Source organism: Engystomops pustulosus, chromosome 1, assembly GCF_040894005.1.
Source record: "Engystomops pustulosus chromosome 1, aEngPut4.maternal, whole genome shotgun sequence".
Taxonomy (NCBI): domain Eukaryota; kingdom Metazoa; phylum Chordata; class Amphibia; order Anura; family Leptodactylidae; genus Engystomops; species Engystomops pustulosus.
In genome coordinates, this window is record NC_092411.1 from 93,583,794 (window position 1) to 93,610,952 (window position 27,159).

Here is a 27,159-nt window from a genome sequence, read left to right on the forward strand (position 1 = left end):
CCAACACTATGTCATGGGTGCCAGAGGTGGCTTGCAGAGCCCTCTTGGTGGGTACTCAGACAAGAGGTTGGACACTTTACCTAATGTTTTTGTAATGTGTGTGTAAATGTGGGTGACAGAATATTAGGTAATTTACCAATATACATCTATTAAAAGAGTGTGAACAGAGTCATTGACGCCATTGGATCCCCCACGATTCTGCCTGTCTGGGGGGCTCTCTGGGGGACTCTGGGGGGGGGGGGCTACAAAAATAATAAAGAACATATACTTCTCTCATTTTTCTTAGCAACCATGCATAACTGCTGGGTCTCTGTACACAGAGGCCGGCAGAGCCAACCAAAGAGAAATTCCCAAAACCCAGCAATTCTGTTTCTTTTTTATGCTTACCATGTAGTGAAAGTAGAAGCCAAACTAATTTATAATATTATGATCATCGTAGTAGTGTGATGGTGATGGAGTTATTTTATGTTAAATCGTTAAAAAAATTAAACTTTTGTGGTTAGCCTCACAAAAAATGCTTCTGAGCACAAATTAAAACACAATGGGGCAGATTTATCAAGCTGTCTGTAAGTCAGAATATTTCTAGATGCCCATGGCAACCAATCACAGCTCAGCTTTCATTTTACCAGTGCTCATGAATATGGGGAGCTGTGATTGGTTGCCATGGGCAACTAGGAATATTCTGACTTTCAGACAGCTTGATAAATCTGCCTCTATATTGGAAAAAGCCTTTGCAGAAAAGTTCAGGATGTTATTGCTACAAAATACCTTAACTGCATTAACACTACCATAGTCTTAGAATGAGATGTCCAACAAGCACAAATAGATGTTGTGGTAAGGTTCCCCAAACTTTTGATTAAATACAGTATCCCCTATATCAGTCTCTCATTTTCAAAGCATAAAGGGAACCTGGCTCCCTGCAAGCAAAGAGGATAGAGTCAAGGAATTGTCTCTTATAATTCTGTGTAAACACAGTTCTCCTTCCTTAGTCCTTCTCCATCCTCCCTCCTTGCTCATGTAGACTTGAGTTGACCCAGTGCCATAAAAAATCTAATGACTGCATGAGGGAGAGGGAAGAGTGAGCAGGAGACAGGGAGGAGATAGGAGGAGAGCGAGAGCTGGCTGAGCTGTGATGACACACAATTATAAGAGGCAACTCCAAGACTCTATCCTCTTTGCTGGCAGGGAGCCAGGTATAGTTTTATATATTTTATTATATATATATAAAAAAATATATATATATCTGAATACTGTACTTGGCCCTTTCATATACAGGCAGTCCCCAGGTTACGTACAAGAAAGTTCTGTAGGTTTGTTCTTAAGCTGAATTTGTATGTAAGTCAGAACTGTATATTTTATAATTGTAGCCACAGCAAAAAAATTTTTGGTCTATGTGACAAATTTTTTGATTTTAAAAATGTTGGATTGTGATAAGAAGTAGGATTAACAATATATATTCATTGCAGACACATTTGATAACTGTTAAAGCTGTTCATTGTAGTCTAGGGCTAAAGTAGAGTAAATTACCAAAATCCAGAGGTCCGTTTGTAACAAGGGGTCATCTGTTAGTCGGGTGTTCTCAAATAAGGGGCCGCCTGTACATAAAATAGCACGGTAGGAAGTATTATTGACCTGCTGCACTAACAAGTAGCCGCAATGGGATCAGCGTTCTTATTATTGGTGGGGTTCCAGAGGTTGGAACCCCACTGATCAGCCTGTCATCCATAACCTCTGAGTAGGAGATAACAGTAAAAAATGAATTAACCCCTTTTAGGTCAAAATAAAAGACAGTCTTTTGTATTTTGGGAACATAATATTTAAACAACACAGCAGAAATTATTTGGCAAAGGCAAAGTTTCTTGCCACGAAAATTCTGTATTTAGAATTGGAGACAAAAAAGATAAAGGACACACACTGTGTGCAACAGATATACATTTCTTAACAGTATGCCACTACAGATGTCAGAAAGGAAAAGGCTGGTGAGCATTGTACAATAAATAAGGAAACACAAAACATACTTTATTTTTCATTTCTTTATACAAAATAAGTAAGTAAGCATAAAGCTTCTCAAATTATAGTACAGCAAAAGGGACTTCCAAATTGCCCCCTCCTCTCGTCTCCCATAATTTATTTTCCTGGGGTCGGGAGATTATTAAAAAAAAAAAAAATTTAAAATTATTTTTACACGATTTCTTGGAGGTGCATGAGTAATAGATAAAGATGACTTTTTACCTAGTATCAGTGAAAGACAAATCCTACAAATCTGCCACTAGAGGACATCCTAACACCACATTGTTGGTATACATCAAACAGATCAATTTAAGCCTCTAGAACTATTTTTAAAGGTTTTCCTTTCTTCATTGCATTTTATCATCCGATTGTAAGGGTTATATATTTGACACCCATTTCTTAAGCACACTGGGTTAATGCCAGCTAAGAATTTAATCAATGCAAAAACTTAAGAGTGGGAGCAATATCTAAATCCAATCCATCACATTAGCATGTACAGGTCTGCTAATATTTCTTATTGCTGCAAGTACTGCCCAGCATCACAGCTGATGCGTAAGAAATAAAACGGAAGCTGTTATTACAAATGATGACCCATTAAGGACAGCAAAGTTTGGTGTCTGATTCAGTATTTCCTTCTGTAGAAAATTCTAGAAAGGATTGCAAAACACAAAGGGAATAAACTATTTGGAATATAAGCTTTTTGCTGACAATCTGAATGCTAAATGATTTCGTCTTGTGCACATCTTTAGGAATTGACTCAGAAGATGCTAGTAATATAAAGTTTTAATAGGAAAATTGGTCCCAATCCACGTGGTAAACTAGTAGTTTCACTGGCTTTCCAATAAGAGGGAGGAGGCAGTCTGTTCAACAGCCATGGAGGTGAATTTTGGTTTCAGTGCCATCTTGGTCCCAATGAAGAATCTGATCCTGATATAATGGTCCAGTATTTCAGGATGAGATACAAGGAGACAGGCTGGAGGTCTACTGTCAGGGAGTTGGCTTTTGGTTGTGTCTGTACTCTTTCATTTTGGTTTTATACTTTGTCCCTTTTGTCAGAGGAGTGTTCATTTCGAGCTCACCATGGGGCATTGTGTTGTAGAGCAGGAGGTACTCCAGGACAGCTTATACTCTACTTTATGCAGGATCAAGTCTTTGTCCTATCACTTTGAATGGATGAAATAAAAAACAAATGCTTGATGAGTGGGCAATGACGAGAGTAAGTTTATCCCTCAATCTTCCCATTATTACCACACTGTGGCCTCATTAATGTCCGGGTTTTGATGGGGTATAGGACCATTAAAGCCACTATTGCTAGACATAGAAAACGGTGGGCTTGGACCACTGCTGAAGACTTCCCCAGATATTGGATGAAGTGAGCCTGTCATACTAGGCTCTGGACTGGGTGTATCAGGGTGAGAGATCATGTCCGCATATCTTTGGTTTTCTGAGGGGTGGTGACCAGCTAGTGGCGGTTCTAGAGAACCTAGAGGCGTTGAAACAGGCCCTGAATTCTGTAAGTAGCTGGAATCTGCAGGGGATTGTGTCTGGGAGGATGGAGGCCCATGAGGAAAAAAATCATAGTTTCCACTTCCATAATAATCTCCTTGGTAATCTGAAAAAAAAAAGACAGGAAAATGTGAGGGAATACAAAATCAGAGAACGTTGATAATAAGTTATACATTAATAATCCTCAAAACGAAATATCTATGGCATTTTCAATAAAAGAGACAACCTATGAGCATAGCGTCATAGTCCCGTTCACAATGTGTAGGCCTAGCCCCTTGTCGCTTTTTAACCTATTTTGTTTCCAGCAGGTCTACATTTGGCCTTTTATGCATGTTAGTACAGTGCCTAGCGTGAAGAATCGTAAGCTCGTCTTGGTGGCTGTGGTACATGAGATAGCACCAGAAAGCAGCTCTTTTGTGTGTTTTCTTGTGAATATATAATTTATTCTGTCAATGCAGGAGAGAGCTGCTGATAAAAACCCGCCATAGGATTAAAAAGCAGATGACAAGCATATGAAAACTACGAGTAGAAGAAAAGACAAAAAGAATGAAAGCCACTGTGAAACCAGAACTTGCTTTGCATTAATTAAGACCAAGACAGGAAAGGTGAGAAATTCATTTTTCTTCTCACAAGTTTCAACTTAGGTGGAAAAAACAGTTTTATAAAAATCTAAAAAATTGAGGCGAGATGAGACTTTGCTTGGGGCATGGCTGACATCATTCAGTAAAATTTACACTGATAATATTTGCTTTTGTGTGTCTGTATAGATTCTTACATTTAGGTTACCAGGCAGGAATATGACAGTGAAAGGCCAATGCTTTACAGTATGCATATGGCTGCAAGTATCTTTGCCTTTTTGTTTACTATCTATCTATCATTACAAAGGCCAAGTGTCTACATGTGATGTTGACAAAGTTCAGCATCATTTCTTACAACAGCGGCATCCTTTGATGCAATGAGATGAACACCTCCCACAATACTCGCTTGTCTCGGGTCAGTGCTCTCATACCCTAATTAATGGTAAATAATAAGCCAAACACTTAGTAGAAATAAATCACACAGCTAGCAGAATGAAACCCATTTGTAAGTGTGGCAAGGCATTAAGTGTTCAGGGTGTGCTGGGCTGCGTCAGAAGGAATGGGAAAATACAAAGATGCGGGGAGGGAGCAGATGGGGAAATAATTACTTTTTAGGCTACTTATTGCACAATGAAAACAAGTACTAAGATTTCATTAAAATGATATGAGATAAACATAACATTATAAAATCAAAATTAATTTTTGGTACAATTTTACAATTTGGGAGACAACTTAAACTATTCATTTGATAATTTGGGGTGCTAAATATAATCATAAAATGGAAAAGGGATCTTGTGTGAAAGGATCTATGATCCTTGGTCAGATTTAGTATCCTTTTAATTGAATTTGCGACTAAATCACCTAAAGGAGAAGGAATAAAGCCATGTATTTGGATTCTTTTGTTTTGCTCTTTGCTCAGAATGAAAGAACCGATTCTGTAATCTCTTGACATACAAATCTATTCAGGGCACAGAATGCACAGCTCTTGGTAAACAGACATCCCCATTCATACAGCTCAAAGAAACAAGACACATCGAACTTGTAACAGATCACAAAGACATGGGAAGGGGGGTGATGTATAGAGGAGAAGGGAAAATCTCCGATTCAGGAGAGGGAGGCAGAGATGTGGAAAGGATTGAAGGCGGAATATGTATTACAAGTGAAGATGGAAAATTTCTTCAAAGAAAGAACGGGGAATCTGGGAAGGGAGAATTGTAATAGAGAAAGCAGGGAAAACGAAAAAGACATATGGATATCAGATATTGAGATCAATAGCATAAACTTCGAAGACCGGTTGGATTTCTTTTAGCATGCATATTAGACTTGGGGGGGGGGGGGGTTGTTATTCAGAATGAAATTATATATATATAAATATCTATCTATCTATAAGTTCTGTGTGAATCTTTTTGTTTGATCAGAATCTGAGTAGCATAAAGACTGGAAATTTTGTAAGAAAGTGATCAGAAAGGAGAAAGATGAAAATATGTTTTTGAAGTAATAGGGGGATAGGTAAATGTGAGAGAACACTGATGTAACCCACCGCTGCATTTTCTTACTCTGAGATTATTATTTACGTCTGAGATTTAGGGGCATATGACACACATAATAATTGAAATGGGTAAATTGTGAATTAGAAGAAGGAGAAAACAAACAGAGAAAGGCAGGGTACCCTGCTCTCTTCCAATCACCCTCCATATGTTCAAAGAATGTGAAGGTAATTGGAACAACTGTTGTCTGAATAAGGTACAAAGAAAGCAGCTGTGCTATTGTCCCCTACAACACTACAGAGAGAGAGAGAGAGATGGAGAGAGTGAGAGGAGAGTAAGAGGGGGAGGTAGAGAGAGGGGAGAGCAGAAAGGTGGGGAGTACATCATGGGGAAAACCATGAGGGGGCATTTCACCTCCACAATGACAAGTCAATTTTACTCTTTACTTGCTGCTCAAGGAAAAGTTTAGAGGAAGACGGAAAGAGACCTTTAAGAGGTGATGGCTGCAGTAAGAGGAGGAGGTGGTGATGGTGGTTAGAGGATTGAGAGGGAAAAGGAGATTAAAGAGACCTCAGGAAGAAACCTTGCGAAAATCCTTCACTTGGAGGCTTTGCAATCATTTAATCTTTGAAAATGAGGTTTCTGGGTAGGCCAAAGGTATTTTAGGGATAAAGAAAACTAAAATCCTTTACTATTCCTTAAATAGGCACTGATAGGGGTCAACACAAGGAATGTCATACATCTTAACTCAAACATAAGTTTTCATTATTGACCTTTATGTATAAAAAAAAATAAGTTTAAGACATTGCTAACTTTAATCTGTGCCGAGCTCGGCATGAAGCATACATTCTGCATGATTCCAGTAGCTGCACAAACACAAAAACAGATTAGACTTTTTATGTAATGCTTTTGGTCACACATAAAAAGAGTTAACAATGTTGTCTAGAAGAGCAATGTTGAAAATGGAGATTGAAAACACTGAATGTAATATGAGATTGCCTCCCTGATAAACCCATTCTGTAATAGGCTTTGTTAATGAAGATAGGTCATAAAGATTTCTGATAGAAACGGGGCCTTTAATGAAACAATCACACTGCCAGACAAAACTTTCTATCTTGGCTTTTTATATTTTTATTCCAGGCTTCTCCTTATAATACAGGAGTGTGCTCCTTGTCCCTTTACCTGAGTTGATTGCACATTGTAATACAGAAGAAAAATTCAGATGGGATTCTGAGGTCAGAAGGTAATGAGCAATCAACACACAGAACACTACAGTCAACATATCCTCTGATATTTTCTATCTGAATGCATCTAGATAAGTTACAAATGCATAACCATCACTTTTTGCAAAGCTCATGTATGTCATGGATGTAGATTGGAGATTTTGGTAAAAGCAGATAAGAAAAGGTTAAGTAGCAGATATATGGAGTATAAGCCCCATTCCCAATAGGGTTCTCGAACAAATACTCAATTCCCATTAAAAAAACATGCATTATACTTTATTTATATAAAAAAAAACAACACAACGGAGAACAAATTAATTACAGAAAATTGTAACAGAGGTGTGGCTCTATAAAATAATGTATGGTCCAGGCTGATATCACTCCATATTCATATTCCAACTTTGATTTTCACCAGTAAGGATCAATATTGCCTTCCATCTCACAGGTGGTGTCCCAGTCAGCTGAGCATCTGTCTAAAGGTACATCACACTCAGGCTGTAGGTTACCTCCATAGTAGCTGTAAGGGCCAGAACCCAGAATGTCCGACTCATCGAGCCTTCCACCTAGTGGCCGCATTCGTCTTGGGCTTCTGAAAAATGCATGCCTTCTTGCACCTAAAGCACTGAGTTGTTTCATTCTCCTCTCCTTGGATCTCCTATTTTGAAACCAAACCTATAATGAAGAAAGATAAGCAGAAGTTACAAGATTAGACATATGCTACATAGTATTGGAACTTCTATCACCTACAAGAAAAATGTATTCTATCTGGAACTAAAAAACACATAGGTGGCTTTCCACAAGAATTGGGGAAGATGTCTACCTCCAGTAACTACAGACAGCGGAAAATCCTGCAAACAAGTCATTTCCTTATCTCCACACCTGAGATAGTGTCTAGCAGCACAAGAGTCATACTAAGATCTTATTTGGTCTGCTAGGCAATAAAGCAATGTCCTTTCTGACCTTCCCAGCATTCTATACATAAAAGTGGTATAATACCAGGGTGTATTTTTGGAAGACAAGAAAATGATCTTTCAGAGGAAGGCTACTGTGTAAATGGGCAGTCTTCTTACATTGCTGACATGATAAGTGTATATATGGTCCAGTAATTACTAAACATAATTAAAGGTACCTTTCACATTTCACAGGAGGATCTGTGGGTAGCATGTTACAGAGCAGTAGACACAGAGCACGTTTATGTATACTCTCCGATTTCCAAAAGAATCTTTTAAGAACCTTTTTACTTTTACTATCACACACAAGTATAAAGGCTTGATACCTGCAGGACAGATATTTATTGGCATCAATAAATATTTCATGTGGTGCACTGGGAAGCTGGAAAAACATTCCAATATTGGTGAAAAAGAGAGATACCAAATTTGTATAGTTTTTGTTATGTATTCATACCTAAGATTTCCCACCATTTGCAGGTACTTATTTTAATTCCTCTGTGTTGAGCTGTGCACAGTGTCCTTTTTTGTGGGAGAAGCTGATATTTTTATTTACACCATTTTGGCAACTATACAACATTTTTATGGGTGGGAAAAGGGTCTCAACCAGTGAGCCCTCTTCATACATGCTCAGCAACGCTGTTGTTAAGTGGTTAAGGCTCAGTTCACACCTGTGTTTGGTAGGTTCTGTTCCCCCTTGCGTAATAAAATATCAGAAAAAATAGCACAGCAGCCAGTGTCTTTTTTCTGTCATAATAATGGAACAATGGAAGGCTAACTTCTACGCATGGAAGTCATTGGGGAATGGAAGGTGAATCGATACTTTCCATTTACCTTCTGTTCTTATTTTCTGTTACACTCTCCTAAAATGATAAGTGCAATGGAAACCCCAGATACTGTTGTGAACTGAGCCAAAATCCCTTATTTTTTTTATGCTTAAATATAGCTAGAGATAGCTGCCGTTTACTGGGTAGGACAGCCCACAGGACTCCAAAGCTAAGAATGAGCAGAAATGAAAAGTAAAACAGACAGGTTGAATCTATTCCAAAAATATATATTGATCTGCTCAGCTCTACTTTAGATTACATGTTCAATGTTATGGTTCCCTTATTGCAGTGGTGGCGAACCTATGGCACGGGTGCCAGAGGTGGCACTCAGAGCCATTTCTGTGGTCACTCAGACCATCACCCCAGGACAGAGTTCACCAAATAGGACCAAATCCACCAAGTCCCAGGCAACTTTGTCTTTGAAGGTCATCCTGCTGGACCAACCATTTTTCCTCTACAGAAAGACCCTGGAGAGAAGCTACAACGAGAGTCTGAATTTGCTCTCCTTCTTTCAAACGTATTTGTTGCCTCAGGGGGGCGATACAATTGAAAGATGTGGAATAACAGGTATCAATAAGTTACTGCTTAAAATGCCATGTTGGCACTTCACGGGAAAATAAGTGGATTTTGGTTGTAGTTTGGGCACTCGGTCTCTAAAAGGTTCGCCATCACTGCCTTATTGGATGAAAATACTAATTTCAAACTTTTCCAATTTGAGCATAGAAATATACTTGATAAAGATGCTGTCACTACTGCCAGTGGGAGCAACTAGAATATCTTGGTAGCATTTTTTATTATCACGGGTAAGAGGTGCTTCAATTAATATTCATACACAACTATAATACATGTAAAATGACTGTACATCTACTTCTGTATGTTTGGCCAATGGTATCATCATTCTTTTTGTCTTTGATATTTCTATATGGTTCTGTGACGTGTGCCCCCTTGACTACATGTTAGCGGTGCCATCTCCTTTTCTTTTGGTTATTAATACTAATTACTAATTGTATTTTACAATTAAAATACACCACAGAATAAATTATTAGAAGTATGCACTATTAACCTAAAAAATTCGGCCTCTGACCATTCCAATTATGTGAAGGCTACACAATGAATACTTGGGTACATGAAATTCTTTATTACAATTATTTATATCATATGATGGTGTTATTTATGGCTATATTAAAACCATGCAGCAGCCTCTGCAGTGAATTACATGTTCCAGCCCTGTAAACCCCTTATCAACAGCTTTTTGTCATCTTGTCAATATGATTAAGGACTAGGTGACATCACACTCCACTGGTCCATACAAGGTCACTGACTAACAGAGCATAGCAATAGTGACATGGGAATGGATGATGTACAGTATATCCTCCTAACAAACCTAAATTTATGAACCTTAGTCGTAAGGAGTAAAAGAGGTTTAGCATAATATCATGTACATAAAAATGAGTAGAAAATCAAGGAAAATATTTTATCACCCACATTGAGATGTGTGTCTAACAAGGAATCTTCATTCAATCTATATGGGATCTGTGACGAAGATCCATGATGATATGGGGTGATATAGCTAAAAAGTATAGCTAAAAAGTATGATGACCTTGAAATATGCCTTATATCCACCATAAATCGGTAGATTTGCCACCCATCATTATATTGGCTATAAGTAGACTGAAATTAGAATAACCATTGAGCTTTTTGTGTAAGTAGTAGGGATCCAGGTATCATTGTTCTTGTTTTCTATGGATATTACAATGATTGTATAAACATTCCTTCCTTATGTTGCTTAAGTGTTAAATAAATAAGCCTCATTAACTTCTATTTCTTTGCCTGTCCAAGTAAATTGCTAATAAATGGAAAAAAAATATTGTTTAGAGACTAAGATTTTTCATCACATTCGGTATTTTCCCATACAAGTTAGATGAATATTGGCTAAACACTACCAATTTCACTGTAGCCCATGTATATAGAAGAGTCTCATCTCTCCTGATAGATGATGCAGAGAAAATGAAACATCAGTCATGTTGGACTTCAGGTCAGATAAGCTAAGGCTAGTCATGTGTGGCAGTGGTCTACTCCCCTTTCCTCATTCCCACTCAAGCTGAGTATGCACGTGGATGCGGAATCAATGCCATTCAAGGTGTATTAGCAGCTTTAGATGATGAGTTTTATTACTGGGGCAAGTTAACTGGACTGTAACTTACTCCTCCAGAAGTAGAACAATATTACCGATCAGATAAATTGCCACAAGTATGAGTCACTAGGCTAGGACCACAAGGTAAAATATCAAGAGAAGCAGAACTCGAATTCAATACAATCCATAGTACATACTACTTCTGAAGCAGCTCTCCCATTCATCTTGTTTCTGCAACAAATATGCTATGTGTATATAACGTCATGACAAAAATACCCTTAATTCAATATGACAAAATATTTCTTGCGTTTGGCCCTGTAGCAGGAATGTTCCTTAAAACACAGAGCAAATGTTGTATCAAGAGGAGTGAACACATTAAAGATAAAGAATTGTGAGGGCAAATATCAACCCAATCTAATAAAAGTACTGAGGCACATCCCACCTGATCTGATTAGGTAGGGAATTTTCATCAAAATGGCTCGTAGTGAAGATGAGTGAAGGTTATGTATTATAATTATACAATTAATGTTTAATGAGTCTTCAGATGTCCTTTTTCATGCAGACATGCACCGAAAATGTCTTACTGGTCACCCAGAAATAAGTATACATAAAGCGGTCATTACTGTTAAACTTATGAGATGAGAAAAAAAGGACCACCAAGTCACAATGAATCAGGTATACGTTCTATAGAATTTCAGAAGCAAAAAGAATAGCAGCAGAAAAATGGATTAAAAGTGATGATAAAGCCCCCAAAAGAAAAATACTTAAAAGAAATGATTATAGACGTTGTATCTTGTCTTTTCTGTGCAGAAATTAATTAAATCAAAGAAAATGTATGTATATATTCATTTAACTTACAATGGCTCCTTTACATGTAGCCATATTAATAATGTATATGATTATAATATTTAATAAAGAATGTACAACTTAGTACCTAAGCGCAAAAAAGACAGTCAAAGTTGAGTATCTTTACCGAGAGTTGCTAAGTAACAGTGACCTGCACTGAAAATACAAGTACAGTACAATAATGACTAGATATTGGGTAAGTAGTATCTTTCAACATGGATGCACAATGAGTAGTAACGATGCCTTGCATTGATGGGATCTTCTCATTTATTCAGTATCAGGCACCATCTGCATGCAAGTTGAATGAACGACCCCATATTTGCATGGGTCATCTCTAGACACTCTGGTTACCTCCCCCAATCTAAAAACCACAGCGGCAGGTTAATTGGCTTCCTATGAAATTGACCCCTGTGTGTTTATTTGCCTGTGCTATGAAAATTAGATAGTAAGCTCCATCGGGACAGAGACATGATATGAATGCATAAATCCTCTCTTACTATGCTTAGGGTATGATTAATAATATAGCCACCTCTATGTCGTTACATTGCAAACTTTATATTTTACACAAAATGTCACATAAACTGACAACTGTTACGAGTTTAGATGTCTACCTTAAAATATTGTTCAGTATTTGTTAGAGATGAATTTGCTGTGAAGTCTCAGGACTTTTCTAGGATGTATACTGCACAAATAGACAGTCATAAGCTAAAGACTAAAGAGTCTTGTATCAATGTGAAGCTACAAACTTCCAGGTTAGCACAAAACACATGGAGATTTTGAATAATGTATTCACAACCTCATCCATTAATATGACTCTTAAAGTCGTAGTACTCTATGAAATAAAGTTTATATCAAAATTCTGTAGTATGGACTACCTAAGCACTTGTGGAAAAGACTTTATATAATGTGTTCTTGACAAGGATAAGGTAATTACACACCCAGTGATAGTGTAGTGAAACGGTGATGGCATTTTAAAACCACAGGTCTACAGCTCATCCCTTGAGTTTGGTTCTGTCATGGCGCCCCACCCCTAAGATGAGGGATTACTGAGAACTTTGGAGGAATTCTTACTGGGATAAGCCGTAAGAGAAGGAACATGAAAACCATCAAACATGAAAACCACTTTATCAAAAGCATCATATCCTGTACAAGCCCCTCTAAAGGGCTTATAGGATCCGGATTACAACTCTTTCAGGGCGATGAATGGGGACCCCCGTCTGAGAGACAAGGAAAGGACCTCACTCTTTTGCCGGTGAAATGAGGATTAAAAAACACCAATCTTTTTTCAAACTAAATAATAGGCAGGGATCTTTAAAAAAAAGTATTGAGCTTTGATAAAAAAAAAAGCTACATAAAATAGAAAGACCTACATAAAAATTGTAACTAAGAAAGATCAAGATTTGCCATTTTGTATATATTTACTCCTGGTTTTAGGACAAGATAAAACATTAGGATTTGTCCACCCAGTCCTTGTCTGTGCTAAATTAAAATGTTCTATGAATTGCGGAATTATATAATATTAGTCTTTATTCCTTGGCACCACTTTGTGTGCTCAGAATGGATGCATTATATAAATTTGCATCAGTTTCCAGCTGTTTGTGTATTCTGTTGTCACTGCATTCTGTAAAATAAAAACTAAAAATATTCACTCTTTAGATACAAGGAACATTCTACTAGAATATACAGAAATCAAATCTAAAATACTATTGGAAGCAAAATAAAACTTAATATAATGCGACTTCTGTAGCGAAAAATATTTACCATACTATTGAAATTTTCACGTACTTGAATTTTCTATTTTGCATACTTTTCTTAAGCGTATTGATGAGCATTGAGTGTACGTTTTTAATTGGGCCAAAGTTTCATTAATAAAGACATGATAATAATGGAAAAGACTAATATATGCCATAAAGCCTTATGAAGTTTACCACTGAAATGTAAAAATGAAAAAAGGCAAATTTAAGGTATTAGAATCTAAATATTTAACCACTAATTACAGCAAATAAAGTATGGCTTATGTCATCATGCCAGATAAGCGGAAAAGTATATGACATCTACCTAATCAGAGTAAATAAAACGTGTAGATTTGTTTTGTAAATTTAGCTACTGTTTTACAAAGTTCTAAATCCGTGGAAAACAATTAAATAAATTTGCCTAGTTTTCCTGATTATTTCAGATGTGGGAAATTATCATTTCTCTAATCTCTAGGAGCAGGGAGAGGCCATGGTTCACCTTTTCCTTGAGGCAGTTTATCACCAGTGGCAATATTAGCAGCATATTGTTTTGCCTCTGTGTGATGTTGCCAATATAAAGCAGAGGTAAGTCATGAGTGGACACTAATGAGTAATCACTGTAGGAGGGACCAATTCTATGTAAATTCAAATCAGCAGAGCATTTTGGGTCAACACAGGCTTAGCTCAAAAGAAAAAGATAGGTACAGTTGATAGAAGACACTTAACCTCTCCTCCTCTGTAGTTTATGGATTGTAAGAACCTTTTCAAGGTCATTTTCATAGTATTCTATTAAGAACATGACATGGACCCATAAGGATAGAAGTCTGACTATACATCCTGGTCATGTATTCTAGATAATGAATATATCCTAAATAAAGGGAAACACTCTAAATGCAGGCAGCATATTATAAAAAGTATGAAATGAAAAGATTGATATGTAATATTGTGGGGAAAGGATTTCTATGATTAGGAGTGCAGTGAGCTTCCTTCTATGAATGATCACACAAAGTAGGCCTTACAATAAATAATTCACTCCACCAACTGGACTCTTTAACTCACATCATTAGTAGGGATTTCAACAAAATACATTTTTCTTATGGAAAGTAATATATCAATTTAGTCAGCTCCTCCTGCTGTATAACAACTACCTGCAGACTGTTCTTAATACATCTTTTTATTGCTATCTAACTCAAGAGCAGTTGTTCTTTGGGTTGGTTCTGTTCAACTTATTTTTTATCCTGGGGAAACTGATAGTATACATAGGCCCTGTCTACAGTACCTGCTAATACTCAAAATGTGGCCAACCAGATTAGACTATAAACACACAATTACACATAAAAACGCTACAATACCATCCTCTATATCTTAAACATATTAATATAAAGTAAATAACCTTTTCCTATCATATGTGGGACACAAAGATTTCACCATCTTAAAAACCCTTCTATAGAAAATAGAAACTGACGCTTACTCACAAATCTATATTCATTTCTATAGAAGTACTGCTGCTCATAGGACATGGATGTAAAAAGAAAGCTCCATCTGTTTGTACTTAGTGACAAGCACCCATCTTTGGCATCCTAGAGGTGAAGCAGTGTAGAAAAAGTGGCCAATGCGATGTTGTATCTTAGCACAGACAGGTCACAGTGGCTACACTCCTGCTCCAGACAGTAGTCTTACAGCTTTCCACCTTACAATAAGGAGTAGGAGAGGTCTGTCCCATCTTTGGCCGTTGGTGGCCTAAAGTGAAAGCGGGCAGTGCATAACAATCTTGTCTGCTGCTGCAGCCAAATCACAGTGGGTTGTCCCCAGCTCCAGCCAGTAGTCTTATAGCCTGCCACAGGACAATTAGGATTATGAGAGATGAAAGAACTGATGTACTGACAAATAGACATTTCTTTATATATTTCCTTTTTTTAATTTTATGAGACAAAATAAAAGAAAGGAATTGGAGGGAAAAGCTAAGGGCTGCTGAGATATATATTTTGAGTTTCTTTATGTTTTTTTAAATAAAACCGATAAAAAGTACTTCTGATTTAAGCAGGTTTTTTAAATATCAAAGCTACAATTATATTTGATACTAATTTTATGATATGACATCATTCAATAAACCACAAGTACTGGAAATCCACATCATGGCTACAAGTATTACAAGCATTTTTCTTTCACAGCAACATCCAAGATACTATAGGGCAGTGGTGATGAACCTTGTTTGCCAGATAATACTTGCAGTCCCAGGACATGCGATGCTTAGTGCTCACATCCATTGCTGGATATATGGACAGGGCTGGATTAGCATCCTAGCTCCTGCTACAAACCCAGTGATTCCCCCTTTTGTAGGGTTCTGGAAAAAAGCTACAATGATCATCCAAATTTCCACTCTTTCTTTCATCTTTCTTTCAACAGTACTGATAACTCAATACACCAATACGCTGGAAAGTTGAGTGGTTAGAAATAAGTTTCTTCAATAATTGGCACTTTGTGATTAATAAGTGGGTTATGGTTGTACAGTCCAAATTGGTGTCTGCTATTTTGTATGTAAAGGTTTTAAATGGAATATACTTAGAAACATTTAAAAATTAAATGGCTAAAGTTTTGGACCTTGAGACTTAAAGGGAACCTGTCACCACATTTGCACATATACAGCTAGTGAAGGGTTCCTTCACATCCCCATAAATCAATTTTATCTTACATTACCTACCATCAGAGTGGGGTGTGTCTTGCTATGGCAGCCCATCCTCCCCATTTACTCCTCCCCATGCCTTACGCCTCCTGACTATTCAGTAGTTCATGCCATGTGACCAGGGTGATGTCATCAAAGGTCCTGTACCCTTTACATTTGCTAAATGTAGGTTTCTGATTACATAAAATCACAGCAGCCTCCATGGATTTCGACACCTCTTCATCCTCCATGGAGGCTGCTGTGATTTCATGTCTTCAGATACATACAGTACAGTTAGGAGGTTAAAGGACCAGAGATGATGTCATTCTGGTTACATAACATTAATGTAATACAAAGCAGAGCTGTCAGTCAAAATATGGGGTGTGATTCACTGGCAGCCCAGGAGAGAGAAGAGTCAAAGCCAGCAGACATGAGTCAGGCAAGCTAATTTGCATATCAGAAAAACAAGTGTAATTAAAGTACAGTGCCTCACTGGCAGCTAATTTTAGGTGATATGGGGAGGACTTTTAACCCTTTATCAGCAGGCATTGCTAATTGTATATTACCACAAGAAATAGTAAAACCAATAAATTAATATTGAATTACCTGAATCACCCGCATATTAAGTCCTGTTTCTTGTGCTAACTGTTCTCGAATGTGCCTTGTTGGTTTTGGAGTGGCTGCAAATGCTGCCTTTAGTGTCTCTAGTTGCTTTGCTTTAATGGTGGTCCTAGGTCCTCTTCGTTTGGTACCAGAATTTTGCTCCTCATTTTCGTTGTTGGTGGTCTCCTTATCAGATGAGGTGGAATGATCTGTCTCTTTACTTTCATCTTGTATTGGATCTTGAAGATCTGGAGATAAACTTCTGTCTGTACAAGAGGATACTAAGAAACACAGAACATAGTGTTATACAAGTTATTTATTAAGTAGACAAGAATTATATATCTATCTGAATTGAATTAAGACAGATGTCAAATCCTTCTATATCATTAATTATCATAAATACAATAACGAAATAAGAAATTGATAAAGAATTCAGAGTTTAACTACATGGGGACAACTGATATATTTTGTAAACATACAGAGATTTAAAAAAAAAACTCTTTTGGATGGGATTTATAAAAATTCCATCCACTACGACACTACAAATCACTGCAGATTAGCTGACTGTGGTTTTACAGCAGCTACAGAGACTTGTGACGATTTTGCCTCATGTGTCCTAAGCTTATAATGGTTTCATAAGGTTTTTACAATGGAATCAATGGACAAAAAAGTCTGTTTTTTTTAATCCTTTCGCACATAAACATCTACAAATTCAAATTTAAATGCAAGATGTTAATGTGAATGTGGTCTCATAAGTGCATACGACAAGCATTCAGTATATGAAGCCACCTTTAAGGGATTGTAGTGGGCACTACATTTCCCATAATATAACAATTCTGGAGCATCTTTCTTAACTGTTATTCTTCTAGAAATGTATAAATATATTTACAAATGGCTACCAGTGGAGGGCAGCATCAACATGTAGAGAGACACAAGCCTATGACATTGAGCTATGTTTGAATTTTAATTTCAAAGTGAAAATCTGATTGGTTAATCATACACGTGGAAAGAATGTATACATTAAAACCTCTCATTCTCAGGACAACATGTACTTTGATAATGTAGTGGATCTAGACTATATTTTAGTGAATGCATTAGTAATCCATTCTTTGTCTTATTTTACATCTAAAAAGCTCCCTAAATGTGGACCATATTAGCATAAGGGGTATAAGCACTGAATGTTGTTATACTGCAGATTTCACAATGCAGCTTCTCCTATTTTCATGCATAGTCCCATGCCAATACATTCTTCTGTATCAATGGTATCCTCATAAGCATGTCAAAAGCATGTCAGAGAAACACAACACAGCTGCATTGTACCTGCTACGTTTTGGGTTGTATTTACATGTACAATGAACAATGTTATGTACATGGCTAAATATACAGTCAAAATATATAGTTCTCCATTCACAGTTTTTTTTCCCCTTAAAGTCTCACATTTTTCGGTTACATCCAGATATGAAGACAAATATTAAATAAAACATTGTGACTTGAACATATGAGTGCCCATCCCCCAATGCACAGCTCTTTTCTATTTCCACTCTCATTTTCTTTTCAGCCATGCCAAAATTATATAAGATTCTAAAATAATCACGTTTTCTATTATGCAGTCTGACTAGACCAACAATAATTACATAATCGGCCATTTATACATATCGCCCCCCTCTTCCCCCTCCCCTTAACAGTGTAAACTCTGATGGCCAAGGTCCTGTGCTGTGGTGTTATTGAAGTAGAAGGTCTAGAGATTTCAGAATATTTGGCATGTTGTCTTGTTACTTTCTCAGCTGAGGAATATGTTGATGCTATAAAATAAAGACGGATATTATTTTTGTGATATGAAGGCCATCCATTGTCTAGATTGACTCCATAAATATTATTCTAAGTGGAATGTATAAAAGATTTTTTTTGCAGACTGAGCCAAACCTGGTTGTGTGCGCTTGTCCTCACAGTCCTGAGAGATGGCAGCAGATATACAGGGGATATAACCTGCGTAACGTGTTCATACAAACAGTGTACAATGTTGGTGATATGCAATACAGTATGATGATGTAGAGGAGGCAGCACCAAGCTACGTCTGGCTATGACCGTGCTGGGTTATATATATATATATATATATATATATATATATATATATATATATATATTAGGCTTCTGGATCATGGCTCAACTTTAGACTTCTGAGGAAAGTAAAGCAGATTCCTCTATACATGCATGTATAACCCAAAATTACTCGGCCCTAAACGCGGCTAATGACCTTTTCTTTATTCTGCACAATAATTTGTTTATTTGCCTTTTTTTGTTTGGCTTCGTAGAAATGTTTACATCACTTTGACTAATACCTATTAGTACATAAATGCATGTGTGTATTTTTCCTCATTTGATTTAGGGTAAAATTTTTGTCAATTTGTATTTTTTTAATATATATTTTATTTAAATAGCAAATTAATACTGAAATACTGATTTTTAAAATGTTCTTTTCTATTTTGTGCTGGTCATTTTGGTACATGACATGTATCATCATATGACATATGTTACATCATCATAAAGGACTCCAGAAGGCTTATTTATGTTAGTCAAATGTTCTATATGACAGGGGCATTCATAGACAACATAGTTATGGGAGAAAACATCCACTACAAAGTACTGATCTGGAACAAATAAGACCCAGCAGTTCTGCTATACCCAGATACACTTGGTGATCATGTGATTGCCAGATACACTAGAAGCACTATGTGGCATTGACAGTTAAATAGTTTAACCAGCTTCTGTCTTCCTTCTTGGAACTGCTCCTGCAACATTGAAAGAGCTTCAAACTTGCCCTGGACCAAGTGTTGTACACATACATCACTTGGTATTTATTGGGTTAATACAGCCAGAGATGTGTAATCGCAGAAATATCTGATCAATAAACAATAAAAAAACATTTATATGTCTTCTTCTTCTTAACCATTTAGGTAATGTGTTACAAGCTAATAACCTAAGTATTTATTAAGCTCTGGCTGTGGTGAACCAACATGCTTTGCACCATTGTACTTAATTATACTTGAACATAATAGGCTACATTCTAATTGAAGCCACTTTCACACATTCAGTATTTCATCAGTATTTTGCAGTATTTTGCATCAGTGTTTGATACCAAATCCAGTGGTGGAACCTAGATAAAGAAAAGGTATAATGGAAAGCTCTGTTTCTCCTCAGTGTTTTGAGGCCACCACTGGTTCTGCCTTACAAATACTAATTCAAAATACTGACAGTGGGAAAGTGGCCTAAAGGAGAGTTCACAGCTTCTTTCTGTGGGGAACCGATGCATACAATGATATCAGCCTGCACTTGTGCATCAGTTATCTGGATCCACTGTTATTACAGATGGAACTTCCCAAGTAGACATGTGCATTTTAGCTTGAGTTTGACACCCACATTAATTAATATGTATATGTATTATGTAATATGTATTTAAATAAAATAAGTCAAAGCAACATAGCAAAGGAAAAAAAGTATAATGAATAAACACAATTGCAGATAAAGGCCAAACGCTTAAGAGCTTACAATCCAAGAGGAGAAGGAACGCCACAGATTTCAGGTAATGTAAAAGCTGGAGGTTCTGAGATTTGGCTAATTGTAATGAGGTATTAGAAGGAGATTAAATAATCATTCCAGTAGCTGTTTCCCATGTAATAATACCTACAGGATTATGTCAAAGTGATGCTCAGGTTGCCATAAATCTGTAAACATCCATGTTACATTTACTGCATCACTGTGAAAATATACTTTCATTACTTGGATTTATCACAGATTCTGACCATGTTACCTTTCAATGTAGGATGTTCTTGCATGTTTAGAGACATTAGGAAGATACTAAGTGTGTCTCCCAATAAAAATGGATGTTCCAGATCAGTATACAACTACCCTACAGGGATTCATATACATGCTTCTTTATTTTATCTTATTTATTTTATTTTCCATATTTTTAGATGTATAGAGGGACGAGGCTCATGTATCACAGTACCAAAACATGACGACACTATGTAGCACCAGCACAAAAAGTTGTGCCCCATTATCTCATTTCTGTAGCTAATGGCATCTTGAAGGATGATATGTCACCTGCTCTGAAATTTCTATTTAGTAGGTACTTGTATTCTCCATGATGTAAATATTGCAGAGAAACTTTTCTTAGAACTCTGATTAGCTTTGCTAATCATGATAGAAGTTTATGAGTAAATTGACAACTGAGAGGTACTAGTTAGGGGGAGATGTCTAACACTGTCAAATAAGTGTTGACTGTAGAGGATATCCCCTTTAGCAAGGGTAACACCCATTTCTAGATAACAGAGGAAACAATTTTTTGAAAAACCTGAGTCAGTAGAGGCGACAACTCCACTGTAAGAAGTCCAAAATTTGAGACACATCAACTGATTATTTAACACCAAAATGAAGATCTCCATGACTAACGGGCTAAAGTGAATTCCCTCCAATGATTTAATTTAAGAGCAATTGGTTCTTTTGGATAATTGATTCAGACCTTATTAGAAAGCATTGCATCAGGTTATTTCAAAAACAATACTGCAATAATTTACTACATTTTTCCATTAGTAGCCTCCATCACATTTGACCAAACAAATAGTAATTCATGCAATGTCATCTTTACTAACAACATATAGAGCATTATGTTAAAACCTAATAGACCCCAGTATGTTGGGCCCCAATGGGGCAAATCCTTGAGTCATGATTTCCATCTTTTATTGGAATCATGAGAAGGCTAATGTTCTCATATAAAGTAAGACTTCATGCTAAAATTCCTCTATCACTGACTCCAGGACAGAAGAAACTTTGGAAACTGTGGAAAAACTCTGCAAACTATATCCATTTTAACAAACACAAAGTGGGGAGTTTTAAAACATTTGATAACCATGTGGTCCAACTTCCAACTATCCATAAGAACAAATAGAGAGTAGACAGTCACAGCCCCAAATAAGTTCTGTCTTCTACTGTTTCATTTTCCCTTCGCTGTGGGCCATATGACCCTGGGGATTGAGCTGCTGTGTATGACCCTCCCTTAGATTTGGATTGGCACTCTTGTACCTTGTACTCTTGTGCTTATTGCTTTTCTTCTATGTATGGTACTAATGTATTGACTTTTATTCCAATTATTTGGGTCACTTGCATTCTTACTGATAACCTTGAGTAAAATAAAAACAGGACGGACAACCACATTTCTGCTCTTTTTACAATCCAGCAAGTCAATATTGACTAACTAATGGTAACTGATGCATCCAAATAAACAATAATAATTTTTTTGGTTTCTAAAAAACACAGATACTTGCAAGCCATAGCCTGTATTACACAAATTACTCTATTTTCAGTAACAATAAAGAATTAAGGGGCAAGTTCCAAAATATGAGCCGTTTCTAGGTCTACAGAATTAAAATAAATGCACCATATAGATGACATTAGTGATACATTTTCAATCTTTTATACAAATTGAAGTGTTAATCAAATTATCTGTAAAAAAATCTCCAGTATTTCCCTTCTGAAAAATATGGATAAAAGTAGATTCTAAAAACCACTTTTCACAAATATATGTAATAAATATTTTTAGAATAAACTGAGACAAATGTATTGAGGAATCAGGAAAAAAGGTGTCTATGGATGCAACAAAAGGGAACAATGACAAAACAAAACATTCACACATGACCTTGTAGCTCCATTGTGTTATCTCCAGTGTATGGTTTGCCTGTTTGATTGATCAATGTACAATGGAAAAGAAGGGACTCCAACACATTAATATGCCAGGCCCGACAAGAAATGTTAACATAATATGCTCACTGATGATGCTGGAAGAACTAAATCGAATTAGTGAAGGCAGATTTGTGTTTTACAATTTATGAAAATTTTTGCTGTACATGGAAAAACATCTCCTTACACTCAGTTCTCTGTCTGGGTATTTCTACTTTCTCTGGTTGTTTTACAGTTATATATAGGAAGCAGTTTATTATATTTATTTGTTTAGTCAATCTTAATATTTACAACAATATTTACTGGGATACTTCCTGTTTCTTTATATGAAATTATCAAAAATTGCAACAGTGCACTTAATGTTTACATAGTTTCTACTATGATCAGAGGCTTTAGACAGGTGGAATCATATATAGTCTGAAATAGCCTGCATTTCAATAGGCATGAAGGCATACTTGTCACCACTCTCATAAGAATAGTATGTGTTGCAGCTGCATAGAGGACACTTACCAACTTAACTTACTAACTCAATAAACTATTGGTCTAATATGTTTGTAGCTATACCTTCCACTTTCATGTATGGGCTGTGTTGGGTATAAGATGTGAAGAGAACTCAGAGAATGGGGAGGGGGCACTAACATAAAGTGAAAAGCTGGCCATTAGATAGGGGAGATGTCTGTTTTGGTCTTGGCTGGTTAACAAAAGCAGGTGTGTCTGGTAGTTGTGTTAATGTTCAGACTATAAGGCTGCGACTGCTGTCAGATCCACCCACAGGCTGGCACAGAGGAAAGGGGAGGGTGGGTGTTTGTGTATCTCTCTTCTCTGTCTGAGATTAGCAAATCATGACCTCTATTAAGGGCTCATGTAAAAGCGTTAGAATAGGGGGGAAGGAGGGGGGGCATGCAGTCAGCTAGTTTAATTATAAGTGAGATGGAGCCAGAACATCAGGGAAATATGAAATTGTGCTATTTTATTTCTGATCCATAGATCGATCGATCTATCTATCTATATATCCATCTACCCAATCTAATGACATCTGCAGGGGTGATGATAGGGAGGAAGGCATTCAAGACATCACAGTGATCTTAGATGACATCACAGTGTCACCTGTGCCCCTCTGATGTGATCTCACCTGAATTGAGGCTGCTCTCTTTCAAGCTGCTGGCGCTCACATAATCCTCCTTGCAGACAAATTTGTTCTCATCTATGATGTAGAGTTCCTCCCCAGTAGACAGCTGCTTGTTACACACCATACAGGTAAAACAATTCAAGTGGAAAACTTTGTTCCTGGCTTTCCTCACCAGGTCGCTGGGAGAGATTCCAAGCGAGCACCCTGCACATTTTGTACCGAATCTCCTGCAGGGAAAGGAGAAGAACAGGCGGTTATGTCAGGCTCTTACAGATTCCACGTTCCATAGATCGCACTGAAAACGGTTGCAATATTAATCACACGATTATTATCCTTTCTGTAGCAGTTCTTCCTAATACACAATGATATATAGATGTCAATATATGTACAGTATATGCCTGTGCGTGATATATATATATATATATATATATATATATATATATATATATATTGTAATCAAAGTATAATTGACACCTCGACGATAACATTCATCTATTTTCATTGACGGTAGAAATACATAATATATTACTAAACCCTTTATAGTGCATTTCCTTTAGTCTCATTTATAGAATTCCCCACTTTGAAAAATCTAGAATATTTAATCCTCCACGTTTCCATATTTCTACCGTCAATGAAAATAGATGAATGTTACAAGTAAAATAAAATAAATATGATATCATAACGAAGGGATAAGGAGGAGTAGACTGTGAAGCCAGATATGTGTACAGTGTGTGACTGATCTGCTGCGTGTTCCCCGCACCGACTACATGCATTGCCGGAGCCTTCTTTCTCCACATAACAGAATTGTAAGATATTGTATGGGTCAATGCATCAACCTATTTAACCTAGTTTTCTTTCTTTTGTCAGTTTCATATCTTCAATTAAAAGAAAATAAACCTTGAACCATCAAAATAAAATTTACTCGCACATATTCTATACTACATATATTACTTATATTTGTATCTGTCTCTATGTATATGTATCCAAACAAGGGACCACGAATATATATATAAAGTCATTTACACACATGTAGACTTATAAACATTTATACAAATACATATATATGCGTAAGTGTTTACAGTACATATGTTGACATATATAGTAATATATACACATGAACATATAGTAAATTTGCTTGCATACTTTGTTTGAATATCCTCCACCGATAACATAAATGGAGTAAACTGTCATAATAACAAAATAATATGAACACGAATAAAGAAATGATTTATACGGGACAATCCCATGTTTCGTATGTACTTTTATGAAATGGAAATTACTCATAAATTTACATGCTACAATAAGTTGTAAGTACCTGAGTGTTTTTCATAGATATTTAGAACAAATTTATGTTAAATCGAACAGTATATAAGAGCAAATTTTTGTGTTAAATGGACTACATTCTGAATTCTGGGACAATTCCTATTTTAGAGCAAAATAATCCCATAAAATTATATTTTATGTTATAATTTAAATCGGAAATTAAGTCAAATTATCTATCTATCTATCTATCTATCTATCTATCTATCTATCTATCTATCTATCTATCTATCTATCTATCTATCATCTATATATCTAGCCGTTAATTACAAATACTAATCCTTTGGTATACTAAACACTCTTGTCCGTCCATGTATGTGATCGGGCAGTGTTCACCTGAGGTTTGCTTTGACTTTGATTTAGTGTCTGTAATACAGGTCATAAGTCATGGTTGCCTTATCCAGAAAAATAATTAGCTCACCTGAACCTTATCAAAAATCATTAAATGCTCCTAAATAGTTTTCACATTAGTTGGGTGGGAACTTTAAGGAACTGTATTCATTTGCTTCATGATGGGGGGGAATTTTTAACCCTTTCCTCTCATAGTTTGTACAAGAATCGGTCAATCAGGTAAATCAGGACAACTTTCCAAAGGTGGACTGGAAATCCAGGAGTAACTCCTCATTCTGGCTTCTTTAGCTGAGTGACATTATATGGCCTCTCTTGGAAGTAAATAGACTGGAATTTAACATTAGAAAGAAACATTCCAAATGTAAAAAGTGGAGGATCTTCTGTCCTGGAGCTCCTAGTCCTGAAGGCCTGGCCCCTATGACCATTTCTGCATTAGAATAGATATGTAGAGCATTCAATTGGGAAAACTTATTCGAAAGTAATACATTGTTTACCCTCAATTTCCATGAGAACCCAGCAGTTTACTGCTAATTTAGCACCAGAATCTATTTATTCACAGTAAAAAAAATTAAAATGTGTGTGTATATATATATATATATATATATATATATATATATATATATATATATATGTATGTGTGTGTGTGTATGTTTGGTGTATAAATATACTTAATAATATAAATATACTTAATAATATATTTTTTATATATTTACATATATTCAGTTTTGTCATAATTTATATATTACTTGAATAAAATTATATATATATATATATATATATATATATATATATATGCATAGTTCACATTCACACATTGTTGAATAGATATATGATTGTTATATGTATGTGTATTTATATATATATATATATATAAATATATATATATAAGTGTATATATAAGTGTGTTTGTTTGCTAATGTTACTTATAAATAATATGTGTGTATTTGTTTTTATTGTTATTACATTTAGTTTGACACTGTGTAAAACAATGATATCTATTATAATAATTATTATAATCAGTAGCATTATAATAGTAGTAGTAAAAGTGAGGATATTGTATGACCTATTTAACATTTCCTCTCACTTGTAAAGTCGCATGTGCCTATTTGCATTTTATGAAGAAATTAAAGTAAAAGTCTTTTCTATTAACACCTTCCATTCACATAACCTGCCATATACAGTGATGTATTGTGGTTCTATGTATTTTTACTTGTATTATTGTACAGATAAACCTACCAATTTGGATATGTGAATGGCACGAGTCTTATTTGTAATGATTGATTTGATAGTAGAAGCAGATAAGATGTACAAGTAGTAGCCCCCCGGTGCTGGGCACTTACCTGAAGAAGTCAGTCTTGCAGTAGAGCTTGCCCTCTCTGGAGAAACACTTCTCGGTCAGGTTACACTTGCAGTCGCAGCACTGGACACATTTGACATGCCATGCCCGGTCCAGGACATTGAGGAGGAAGCGGTCCAGGATGGGCCTCTCACAGCCAGCGCAATGGACCATCATGATTCAGCCCGATCCGTCCACATACACCCGACTCCTCAGTGCCACAGCTGTGCCCGCATCTGACAGATCCCAGCGCTCCCTCTATGTCCTCCTCATTTGTGGCAGGCACAAAACTTCTTCCCTGGATGCAGAGAGAGAGATCTCCTAGATGACACTTTCTCCAACTCCACCTCTATGCCCCATAACCAGCTCTGTGTGCCCAGCCTGGCAGTTCGCGCATCCTTATTCAGATTTGGTGACGTCCACAGGCACGTTTGCCTCCAGCGGCCAATCACAGCTAAGTAGCCATGGTTACCGGTTAATTTATATCAGGACTACACTGGCTGGAGAGTGGTCCCTGGCACTGAGCAGGGTGGGATGGATGAGGACCTGCACTACTGCCGGACCATATGCAAGTGTATGGCCATATACACACGGGGAGGAGCTCACATGCTTTACATTACAAAGACTAACACACTGATGGTAAATAGCCAGTGCACCTAGCAATGGGAGGGGGCCCAGAAAGAGTAGCCCAAAGCCATCTCACTGTGACAATACAGGGATCACCTATCACTGCA

General features: G+C 36.6%; 1 protein-coding gene across 1 annotated transcript; it reads right to left on the reverse strand.

The window, feature by feature from the left end:
- Window positions 1–1,834: 1,834 nt before the first annotated feature.
- LHX5 (LIM homeobox 5) lies at window positions 1,835–26,927 on the reverse strand. The gene is made up of 5 exons (XM_072147982.1): window positions 26,430–26,927; window positions 23,422–23,645; window positions 16,560–16,837; window positions 7,311–7,476; window positions 1,835–3,622 (listed from the first exon to the last, which is right to left on the reverse strand). The coding sequence occupies exons 1-5, from the start codon at window positions 26,600–26,602 to the stop codon at window positions 3,255–3,257; spliced, it is 1,209 nt and encodes a 402-aa protein (XP_072004083.1). The 5' UTR covers window positions 26,603–26,927; the 3' UTR covers window positions 1,835–3,254.
- Window positions 26,928–27,159: the final 232 nt, after the last annotated feature.

Coding starts and splice junctions, on each gene's coding strand:
- LHX5 (XM_072147982.1), bottom strand. CDS start 26,602: ATGATGGTCCATTGCGCTGGCTGTGAGAGGCCCATCCTGGACCGCTTC. Junction 23,646..26,429: donor TGCAAGACTGACTTCTTCAG/GTAAGTGCCCAG, acceptor CTTTCCCTGCAG/GAGATTCGGTACAAAATGTG. Junction 7,477..16,559: donor TTAATATGCGGGTGATTCAG/GTAATTCAATAT, acceptor TCTTCATTATAG/GTTTGGTTTCAAAATAGGAG.